The sequence below is a fragment of the Oncorhynchus gorbuscha genome, linkage group LG08 (assembly GCF_021184085.1).
Source record: "Oncorhynchus gorbuscha isolate QuinsamMale2020 ecotype Even-year linkage group LG08, OgorEven_v1.0, whole genome shotgun sequence".
Taxonomy (NCBI): Eukaryota; Metazoa; Chordata; class Actinopteri; order Salmoniformes; family Salmonidae; genus Oncorhynchus; species Oncorhynchus gorbuscha.
In genome coordinates, this window is record NC_060180.1 from 54,335,351 (window position 1) to 54,347,537 (window position 12,187).

Consider the following 12,187-nt stretch of genomic DNA (forward strand, 5'->3'; position numbering starts at 1 on the left):
GCCTATACAGTTTGGAAGAGTTACTGCTGGATCCAGTCATTCATGAAATATGCTCAGCAAAACTGCTCACTGTACATTTAAAAACGTAATTTATGTGTCGTTCCATGAAATGAGTGCCTTTTGCGCCCCTTTGATATTTTATGTAGAAATTGTACAGTACTCCAATATTGGATTTTAAAAGCCTGTTATATTCCCTGAAGTGCCCTTTAATATTGACCACATGTAAAATTCTATAAATCTGACTTTTTATTTGAATAAGGGCTTGTTAAAGTGCCAAGATTCAGCGTTGTGACCCACCTTTGGGCACCCTGTGACTTCTAGGAAGACTTTTACCCAATTAACCCCAAACATTTCTCCACGTTTTCACCATCATTGCAAAGCTCTAGTTATTTTGTTGATTTGACAAAGTCATTTCTGAAGATTATAATTTATTTCATGTGATTCATTTACGTCTATCCCTCATTTTAAGGTCAACCCTGTTACCCTGTTAAGTGAGCTGAACTCTCGTTTTAATATGGTGAAACTAACTGCCACTCCCTGTTGCATATATCAACCTTCCATTCCCCTTGTCAGAAGGAGATTCGTGGCTGATTTCAGATAAAAATTGTCAACCCTGTTACAGTCAACCCTATTACTTTATTTGGCACTTAATGTGCACTTTTATTTAAAGGATGCTTTGGGATTTTGGCAATGAGGCCCTTTATCTACTTCCACAGAGTTAGATGAACTCATGAATACATTTAGCTAACTAGCGTTAACGAAATGACTGGAAGTCTATGGGTATCTGCTAGTTGAATTGGCTCGTGAAACTACCTCTAACTTCCTTCATCCTGGTCACAGAAACACACAAATGGTATCAACCAATTCATCTGACTCTGGGGAAGTAGATAAAGGGCATCATTGCCAAAATCCTGAAGTATCCCTTTAACCTGAAATGGGGAAACGTGTATTTTTAAGTGAAGTTATTAAACATGTGCTGTTTATAACAGAAGGTTAAAATGAGGTCAAATCAAAATTGCCATTATACAATCTTTGGACTGCTTCAGAGCCTATAAGTGCACACACTTAGACGTTTTCTCATAAGTGGAACATGAAAGTACATAGGCTACAACAGTTAAGCATTTGAGACTTTAATGTGAAAATTGCTCCATATAGTGTTTCTTCAGTGTCTCCAGATTTCATGCAGAGCCATTGAAGGTGGTCATGGCAGGCTCGAATGGAACAACTGGCGCTTGAAAGCCACCCTGACGTGCATAAGTTGGTCAAGGAGGAAATTGTTCCTACTAATGGCAAAGCTTTTTCTTTTCTTTTTTTCCTAGAGGAAATGTTAATCATGTACAAAAGTGGTCCACTCTTTGAAATGTCACGGCAATACTTTCCATTGCCATCCATAATTAAGAACTTGTCAAAACGGTTCTTAATGCAGTTAGTTTAGTTCATCATTTGGTTGATTCAGACCCTTCTTGCTCCCTCAGGAGACCCATCGGTACTCATCAGACATAAGACAGAGAAAAATATAAAATGTTTAAAGAATAGCAAAGTTTCTAACATATAGCATAAAAAATGAAGACAAAATATCTTATTTCATACCACCTGTCAAAATTGGTTTGGTAAAGTCTTGTTTGCTTTCATCAACTTTCAGGAAGTTACAGTGGTGAAGAGAGAGAGAGCGACTGAAAGTTGTGCTTCAAGAAAGTGTAAACTACACGCTTCCATGATAATGAAATTGATTATGTTGCTTCATTGCGTCTCATCCTTCCGTCTTCCGTTCCCAATCGATTCCTTTGACATTTTCTTTGAAGTTGTTGCCACTCAGTTATCAGTGCCATTCTGTTATTTGTCCTTGACTTCCCTGTACAATAAAAAAAAAAAAAAAACAGGTAATGAAATGGAATCCTTGAATCACTTTTTGATGTTTCAAAAAACTAAGATGATAATTTTTGCACAAATCTTATCTTTTTCTCCCATCTTCTTTTGTGTTAGATATACAATAGACTTACATACTTATTTTTTGTTTATACGTTCTTTAGACTAGAGCCATGTACACTATGTAAAGCTAGAACTCACAGAATAGTCCTGATATCCATGAGGATGACATACTCTATATAATATCATCATTTATAATAATGTATGCCATTTAGCAGATGCTTTTATCCAAAGGAACTTAAAGTGCATGCATACATTTTCCATATGGTTGGCCTTTGACCATCCGACCACCTTGTACCTGGATACTATTGCTACTGTGAGGTATCCCCATACATTGGAGCTGGTCTGGTGCAGTCTTCCTGTCCTAGCGTCAGTCTTCATCAGAGACTCCATCTCCATCCTGTCTGAACCACCCGACTTGCTTCTGTGCCTGCCATTCTTCCCTCCCTGTCCCATGTCCCCTGCTGTGGAGACATGCCAGAGAGTACTCCTAATTCCTCCCCCAGACAGCCACGATGCAATTGTGTCTGTCTGTCTTCAAGGCCAAGCAGCAGGATACCCTGCACACGCCTCCATATCGAAAGAGCCAAAGCCCCCCCAGAGATGGCTACTCCTACCTACGCCGTCTGTCTTGGTCTGGTCCCTGAGCCCCATGCACATCAACAATGTGCAGATCAGTGGCTGTCGCTGCCGTTTAAGACGAGGGAGGACGATGATGGCCTTATTTCTAAAGCAGCATATTGGATGACTGTCATTCATTCATTCAACCAGCTAAATGTAACATGATACAAAAAAAATTCCCAATACTCATGAGGTTGCTACAACCTAGCCTATGAATAAAAGTTTACAACGTAGGTGCACAGGTCGAGAAGAATTTGAGTAATCAAGACAGACATTAAATACCGCCTTGCACACGCTTGCCTGCATTTAGCTGATCTCGGGTGTAATCATTTGTCCAAAAGTTGCAAACTAGAGTTTCTATTTGACAACTTCAGTTATGTTTATCCCCGTTTTGTTCCGTTTGCTTCCGTTTAAGAAACGTTTTTCTACAGAATCGGTGGAATGACTATGTTACTGATCACATGCAAACACAGTTCACTTTCATAGCAGCCACATAAAAACAGCATGATCCCTTTGATCATTGGATAAATCACATCTAAGCACTCTCCTCCTCTCACCGTTTCAATTCGCTTGTGGACATCAGCTGTATGTGACCAGGCAGAAAAAAATCCAAGCCAAACCTTCATATCATAACTGCTAACTGCTACACACAGACTTTATCTTTGTCACCATACTAGCTAATGTCATAGTCAACATAACTACTATAACTAATGCATTAGTAAACCCACTACAATCATGCAGTACAGTGTACAGTCAGCAAGCAGTTACACAGGTGGGTCCGGTGGCAATAAATTAATAAAACCAAAAGCTTACCTTGACTTGGAAGAATTGGCTAGCTAGGTAACATAGCATCTCTCTCTGTTTGAGCCAGGTGTTTGAGTAGGCTAAACTAGCTATCTGCATTTGCTAGCTATGTAAGTGAAAGTGGAAAAAGAATACAACACAATATAGCTAGCTCGCTCGCTCTCTCGTGCTTTATCAAACTATTGTCTTTCTCTCCGAGTCAACTACCCACCACTTTTTAAGCTCTGCAGTGCTAGCCAGCTTTAGCTTATGCTTTCCGTACTAAAATCCTTCTCTAATCCTTTGATTGGGTGGACAAAATGTCAGTTCATTCTACAAGAGCTCTGATAGGTTGGAGGACGTCCTCCGGAAGTTATAATTACTGTATAAGTCTATGGAAGTGGGTGAGAACAGAGAGCCTCCTAGGTTTTGTATTGAAGTCAATGTACCCAGAGGAGGACAGAAGGTATCTACAACATGGCTCTACCCTACAGAGTGCTGTTTAGGCTACTGTAGACCTTCATTTCAAAACAGTGTGTTTTAATCAATTATTTGGTGATGTGAATGTGTTTAGTATAGTTTTATCTGGAAAGGAACTTTCTTTAATTTTTCACTATTTTTATTTTTCAGAAATTCACTGAGGGGGATGGTCCCCCTCTTCCTCCTCTGAGGAGTCTCCACTGGTGCAGATCATTTGAACTATTTGCCTCGCCTAGATTTCAATGGAGCAAAAGCACAAATATTTTACCTGACTGCACACTTTGCTGCAGAAATATGGAGATTTAATCATGTAAGATATAATTGCGTACATCCTGTATAGTACATCTTAGTGGCTCGTAATATTTTCTAGAGTTCTGTACCTTCTAGTTTGATCATTGAAACAATGTGTAATGTGCAGTATGCAGAAACATACTTCCCACACAGATGGTGTTTTGGTATCAATAGATGTTTTCCTCCGCACAGCGTGTGAGGAGTTATGCAAAGGTTTACTATGGTGTCAAACTTGTTAAGACCATATGAGGTCCGTTTGTGCTTCAAACAGCCCACCTCAGGGTGTTCCATATGATGGGGAGAGGAAAGTGGGTGTTGATGAATGGAGTTCACAGATTGAGTATGATGGTTGGAATACAAACAATCCTCAGATGAATTACCTCGCTGATGACTGATGGCATGGCAGAGTCAACATGCAACAGCAACATATTGTTTCTGGAATGGTGGGCCAGATCCAATTATTCCATTTTTGTAAATTATTTGTTTCCACCACTGTATTTGGTTAGGAACACCACCATTCCAAGTAAGTGTGTCTTAGTAGATTGTGGAGACCCATGGCCCTTTTAAATGTAAATGTTCATGAATAATAATCAGATATACCATACAAGTATCTTTTCAGTAGGTGGTTCTGGTAGTTGTTCAACAGAATTATGGAAAAAACCAAATCCCCCAAGAGGCCGTAACCATCCCTGTAAGTAATGACCCTCTATTTACAGAGAAGGATAGTATTTGCCTCTCATCCAAATGCCAATAGTGACAGACAATTATGTAGGTTACTATTTCTAATACCAGCAGTCATGTCTAACAGAAGCATGGAGAATGTCTTTGCCGTAGCTCCAGTACCGCTGTAGCTGTCAGTCAGCATGGGGAATTACAGCACTCCAGCCTTGGTCTATGTAGTAGAACAGCTCATCACTGTTTGATTCCCCTAACTACTTATGCAGAGGTGGATCAAATGAAATACATGCATGTGACATCCTGCATTCGTCCATGGTCTACTTTTGTAGTTAAACGTGTGTCTAATCAATTTGCACAATAGGAGAGTGTGTAGCTACAGTATACAGTGCTGTCTGAAAGAAAAGACAGGATTCAGGCACTACAGCAGCTAGTCTTATGATAGAGAGGGAAGTAAAGTGACACGGGCTGTAAAGTAGTAGATATTTCTAAAATCCCCCAGGTAAACAAACTCAGAAACCTGGACTATTTTAAGCTTGTGGCAACAATGGCAAGTTGTGTTCCATGCAGAATTATTTTTTAAATATGATTTATAACACCTTGCCTTCATCAAGCTAAACATTTGTTTTGATTTAAGATTTTACCCTGTAAGCAGTCTATGGATAAGGTATGACAGCAATCCATGCTTTGGTTTAGTTTCCCTGGCACTGTTTCCACATGCTAACGTTTTAGCATTTGTGGCACAAATCCTGCGCATTATGTCCACATAATCAGAAAATTGACTTTGAAGCTCAACATAGTCGCTTATAGTTGATTTAAACATGATGTGCGAAAAATGCTATTATCAGTACCATGACTGGAATGGCATTTGTGCCACAAATGCTAAAACATTAGCATGCAGAAACAGTGACAGGGAAAATAAACCAAAGCATGGATTGCTGTCATACCTTGTCCATAGACTGCTTACAGGGTTAGGAAACCAATATGATATTTTGTCATTTGGGCGAACTATCCCTTTAACAGTAGACCTATTAAAAAATGGCTACTATTCTACTCATTGGATCTTATGCATACAGCCACCAAAGCTGTAGTATGGCAGGGACACCTTTGGGATGAATTAGAATGCCGACTGCGAGCCAGGCCTAATCACCCAACATCAGTGCCCGACCTCACTAATGCTCGTGGCTGAATGGAAGCAAGTCCCCGGAGCAAAGTTCCAACATCTAGTGGAAAGCTTTCCCAGAAGAGTGGAAGCTGTTACGCCGCAAAGGGGGGGACCAACTCCGTATTAATGCCCATGATTTTGGTTTTGGAATGAGATGTTTGACGAGCAAGCGTCCGCGTACTTTTGTTCTTGTAGTGTATATTCTTCAAGAATCATTGGGTACATTACTTTATAAGTCCAAAAACTGATGTAGCAACTGATGATAGACCCTTTAATTCATGAGGAAGTACAGTATGTAGCATCATCTAACGCTAAGATACAGGAATCTATACTGTATTAGAATGTATTGCCTGGGATTGACCAGGATTCTCCTTTTATCATCAGCTCTTTGACGATCCGACAAGTTTAAGCAAAATTGTCATAACAGTTCATCTGGTGGGTTTCCTTTATGGGTAAAAGAAACTGGACAAGTAATCACATTTGTGGAGGCCGCAGAGATGCTATTTACCCTCCATAACCTTTAAACATCCTTCTCAGATAGAATGCAATTATATAGTAATGCATTATTCATAATCTAACAACCATTATGGCAACAGAATTATTCTTTTCTTGGGGGGGGTCACAGTTGTTTTCAAAGGAGTAAGTACACACATATCTTCCTTAATTATCTTGCTGTGAATAAGCAGCACAGTAGGAATGTTTGCAATGCAGCATATTGTGTATTATTGTAGGTGGGTGTGGAATAGTATTATGGGCTGATAAGCCTTATTGTCATATTCAATGAAATGGAAGTAGTGTCATGACACATTATCATTTCAATATGATATATACGACGTAGTGTGAGTTAATGGATAAGATCTTACTTGATTATCCTTATTCCTGTTTTATAAGAACATGAAACCATGATTAATATTGTATTGTAAAAATAGCCCAGTAATTCAAATAGGAGTCCCCTCATCGCCTGTTATTATTAAAGACATTAAGGAACGATTTCTTGTTACTTTTTTTATGGAGCTGGGCTCTCCTGGGAATTGATCAAGACTGAGCGGGAAACAAGACCTTTTCACAGCTGATTTATAAATCCCCGGGAAGTGATAAAAAGCTGCACACCAAAGCATTTGGATCCAATTATCATTCATAGAATGGTGTTGTTTCCCAATTAAAAGTTGCTCTGGTCCTCTGATGTAGTTTTGGGGAGCTGTACACAAATTTAGATTGGTTAACTAAAGAAAGAGTTGAAAGACTGTTTAGTTACTGTTGTAGTGTCCATATTCAGAATGCGTCTCAGAGTAGGAGTGCTGATTTAAGATCAGTTTGGCCTTTTAGATCATAATGATCATGATAATATGGACTGAGGGGACCTAACTGATTATATCAGTACTTGTACTCTGAGATACTTTATGAGTACTGACCCAGAGACTTACCGCAATGGCACTAAGGAGACAACTCCTATGGAACCGGACACATCATACATCATGACACACAACTTGCATATTAATTCACTTATCCAGAATCATTGACCTTTATTTATCAATAAAAATATACACTAGGGAAAATAGTTTCCTTTTTTAAACAACTTCAGGATTTTGGGGGTTTGTTTTTCTCCAAAAATGTTAATACTTTCCCCCACTTCACTTGTCAGAGCCCAGTGTAAAATTACAGTCAATTCCACAATGAAACAAGTTGTATAACTCCAATTAGCTCTGTATTGTTAGGTTAACCTTTAACGGGATTGAAGAGGAGAGATGTTTTACAGGGCTATGGTCTGTTCTGTCTCAGAGAGTTCTGTCTCGAACAGTCTGGACAGTGTGTGACCCTCCGGCTCCCAGTCCTCCAGGTCACTGTAGCTGAGTTCAGGGGGCACGACCTGGGCCAGCCCCAGAGAGCTGACCGACCCCGTGGGAGAGCCACGTCCCTCGTACGAGTAAGTCTGGAGGGAGTCATAGGGCGGCCCGCTGGTGTCCCTGTCAGCTTCCACCACTTTCTGTCTAATGACATGGTGCATATCCTCTGTATCCAGCAGAACCAGGGATGGGCTCTGGGGCACATAGGCCACCAGCCAACCCTCCGTCCCCGGCCTTACCTCCCGCCGCAGCCTCCTCCGTTCCGCCCCGGCGGGGTTCCGCAGTGCTGCGATGTCAAACGCCTCTGTGTCCTCCTCGCCCCCGCCCTCGTCGTCGTATGTGACCACGTTCTCCCGGACGTCCTCCTCAGAGATGATTAACGGCTCCTTCTTGCCCTTTTTGCTCCGCAGGATGATAAATAGCACCACGATGGCTACAGTACAGGACAGAGGAGAGGGGACAAGACCACAGCGACTTACAATATGTCATTACAGGCTCAAAATGCACACCCTATTCTCCAATGCATCGATTTTAGAGTGGAATTGTGGCCTTAGCTGCTGGAAACAAATCAGCCAGAGTTACTCCTCCAGCTGGTGTGAAGCCTTTCATTATCTCTACCTCAAGGCAAGAAGGTCTCTCTCTCTCCCCCTCCCCCAGCTCTGGAGTGTGGCTCTAAGCGGCTGACTAAACACATACACAGGCAAGAATATCTCTCCTTTTCCATCTCTATCCCTCCCTCTTTCTCCCTTCTTTCTCTACCCCCCCTTCTCTCCCATCTTCTCTTCCCTACCATGCCATATCCCCCCACTCTCTTGTTTCTTACCCAGCAGGATGATGATGCAGAGCAAAATGGCGATGAAGGCCCCGGTGCTCAGGCCTGCTGTGGAGAGGAAGGCCGGGACTCGGCAGGCCTTCACCCTGCTGCTGCCACCTCCTCCTCTCTGGCAGACACACACCCGGAGGTTCAGGGTGGAGGTGCTGCTGAGGACAGGCTCTCCTCCATCCTTCACAACCACAGGAAGTTGGTAGAGATCCTGCTCCGATTGGCTGAACTGACGCCTCCGCGCCATGATGCTGGCAGTGTTGTCTGGAGCAGAATGACAAAATTTTAAATACACTGGATGTATACTTGTATTGACAAAAAGTCCCTATAAGTATTGATACAAACATTACTACAAAATGTAGTGTATTTTCAATCATTTTATCTACTTTTCCAAAATATACCATCTAAAGGAACGTTGCCCTGACCTGTTTTCCCCCTGAAATAACATATGCAACCACGGAGAACAGATGACCAGTACAACAAATAACTTTCCCTGAGATATGGGGAGTTTTCTCCAACATTGCAGAGGATGCCCATAGTTCCCCATTCATTCCCACTGCTATCTATTAGAAAAGACTGGGGACAGATAGCGACTGCCTCTTCAGGCTTTATTAAAACCGGCCAACAGTATTCTATCCAGCCCAGCACGGCTGTTGCCATAGCTTTTCTCATTCTGGAGAGGCTCCAGCAGATTTTCATTTTCACGGCCCAGAGCCACGCTTTTGTATGCACAATCACGGCCCTCCTCTTCACAATACAGATTCATTTTCCCCCAGGCGCACAGAGCCATGATAAAGCATGTCACTTGGGATGGTAAGAGACAGGGAAAGAGGGGTGGGGGGAGGAGGAGGGGCCAACCTTCTGGATATCAACAAATGTATTCCAACAGAGCGAGCCCATGGGAAGGTGCATAGGAGGAAGCGTTCATTTACATAGGATTCCTATTGGCATGCAGGGGCGCTGGCCCACAAGCTTCAAGTCAAAATTCATTACTGTACCTCCTCGCCCACTGAGAGGAAACAGGTAAACAAAAAAGACCCAATATATCTCTCCTTCATCCTCCACTTGGGAGACAATAGAATATAAAGCCACCTCCCAGCTTCTTTCTTCCTCCAAATGATTATGATTACAGCAGAGGAAATCATAGATGATTATCTTTCTCTCTAACACATCCTGGAGAGTAAGCTGCTGTAGGTCTGTAAAATTCTACCTCATTCACAACGCATTTCTGGCAATATCAATCATGACTATCAGTTGGTGAATGTCAGGAAATCATCCAGACTAACCCCAGGGCACTGATTATATATTAAATAATTTTGGAAATCAAAACCTTTCAAAAGCAAAACATAACAACCACATCTACTAGATTCCACAGCCTGAGGGAGCGAGAGTATCCTACTACCACCCAATCAGTGCACTGATGCAGCAGTGTTCCTTTTAGCTCTAGCTGAGGAGTACTACCTGGTGCTCCTGTGTAAACATAGGCATAATGCACATCAGTGGAAATGTGGTTTCACTGAACAAGCGCCTGAGGGAAAACAGGGCCAGTTGGGGAGGGGATAAAAGCTAAGTGTTAGGCTACACCACCACCGAGAGCACAGAGCGCTGATACAAAACTCAGTGGAAGCTCACTGCCTCTGTCTGGCATCTTTCAGGTTTTTGTCATCCATCTTGGAAGTCTACCTTAATCTCGAGATTTTCCCTGATCTGCCAATGGAGCTATTGAGCTTTCAGACAATAAAAAAACAGTGTTCTCTCTGAATTCAACCAAGTAGCTTTAAGCTAAAATAAGGACGAGGAAAATTATTGTCTGTTACCAAGGAAACACCCCTGCAGGTCCTTCGCTTTTATATTAAAATATGTCTTGAGGGAGGAGAAAGTGTAAACGGGGCTGTTAGACAACAAACGCCACTAGATATATTTGTGTAATGCCACTCCAGAGTATCTGACACAAATATCTGTCCACACCCAGAATCCCTGGTGATGGTTGAACAATATGTTGTGCACATTTTTTTAATTGCCACACAAAGCCTACCTTCGTTATCCTTCAGGGTGAAATTAGGATTGACTGGAAGGTCAATTGGCAGGGCAAACGAGAATCGTCCATTTGCAAAGTTGTCCTTGTCTGATGGCCTCACTGTCTGGATCACCTGTCAGAGAAGAGGGAGAGGAGTTTGGGGAAGAGAGGGAGAGGGAAATGGGTGTGTGTCTATATGTATGTACAGTATGTATATATTATATATATATGTAGTACCAGTCAAAAGTTGACACACACATTCAAGGGTTTTTCTTTATATTTAGTGTTTTCTACATTGTATAGTAAAGACATCACAGCTATGAAATAACACATATGGAATAATGTTTTAACCAAAAAAAGTGTTAAATCAAAATATATTTTATATTTGAGATTCTTCAAAATAGCCTCCCTTTGCCTTGATTACATCTTTGCACATTCTTGGCATTTTCTCAACCAGCTTCATGAGGTAGTCACCTGGAATGCATTTCAATTAACAGGTGTGCTTTGTTCAAAGTTAATTTGTGGAATTTCCTTCCTTCTTAATGCGTTTGAGCCAGTCAGATGTGTTGTGACAGGGTAGGGGTGGTATACAGAAGATAACCCTATTTGGTAAAAGACCAAGTTCATATTATGGCAAGAAAATGTCAAATAAGCAATGAGAAATGACAGTCCATCATTACTTTAAGACATGACGTTCAGCCAATGTGGAACATTTCAAGAACTTTGAAAGTTTCTTCAAGTGCAGTCGCAAACACCATCAAAAGCTATGATGAAACTGGCTCTCATGAGGACCGCCACATAAAAGGAAAACCCAGAGTTACCACTGCTGCAGAGGATAAGTTCAGTTACCAGCCTCAGAAATTGCATCCCAAATAACTGCTTCACAGAGTTCAAGTAACAGACACATCTCAACATCAACTGTTCAGAGGAGACTGTGTGAATCAGGCCTTCATGGTCGAATTACTGCAAAGAAACCACTACTAATGGACACCAATAAGAAGAAGAGACTTGCTTGGGTCAAGAAACATGAGCAATGGACATTAGACCAGTGTAAATCTGTCCTTTGTTCTGATGAGTCCAAATGTGACATTTTTGTGAGATGCAGCAACGGTAAACGAATGATCTCTGCATGTGTGGTTCCCACCGTGAAGCATGGAGAAGGTGGTGTGATTGTGTGTGCGTGCTTTGCTGGTGACACTGTCTGTGATTTATTTAGAATTCAAGGCACACTTAACCACCATAGCTGCAACAGCATTCTGCAGCGGTACGCCATCCGATCTGGTTTGTGCTTAGGGGGACTATCATTCGTTTTTCAACAGGACAATGCCTCAACACACCTCCAGGCTGTGTAAGGGCTATTTGACCAAAAAGGAGAGTGATAGAGTGCTGCATCACATGACCTGACCTCCACAATCACCCGACCTCAACCCAATTGAGATGGTTTGGGATGAGTTGGACCGCAGAGTGAAGGAAAAACAGACAACAAGTGCTCAGCATATGTGGGAACTCATTCAAGACTGTTTGAAAAGCATTCCAGGTGAAGCTGGTTGAGAGAATGCCAA

The 12,187-nt window shown here is 41.7% G+C and overlaps 1 protein-coding gene across 1 annotated transcript in view; it reads right to left on the reverse strand.

Annotated features, from left to right (window-relative positions):
* Positions 1-7,449: 7,449 nt before the first annotated feature.
* The window catches only part of LOC124041838 (cadherin-18-like), an 82,087-nt gene continuing 77,349 nt past the window's right edge, over positions 7,450-12,187 (reverse strand). Inside the window, exons 10-12 of the mRNA XM_046359901.1 lie at positions 10,644-10,758; positions 8,609-8,872; positions 7,450-8,218 (exon numbers count right to left, since the gene is read on the reverse strand). Coding sequence (XP_046215857.1) covers positions 7,692-8,218; positions 8,609-8,872; positions 10,644-10,758 — 906 coding nt within the window. The 3' untranslated portion in view covers positions 7,450-7,691. The remainder of the gene's footprint in view (positions 8,219-8,608; positions 8,873-10,643; positions 10,759-12,187) is intronic.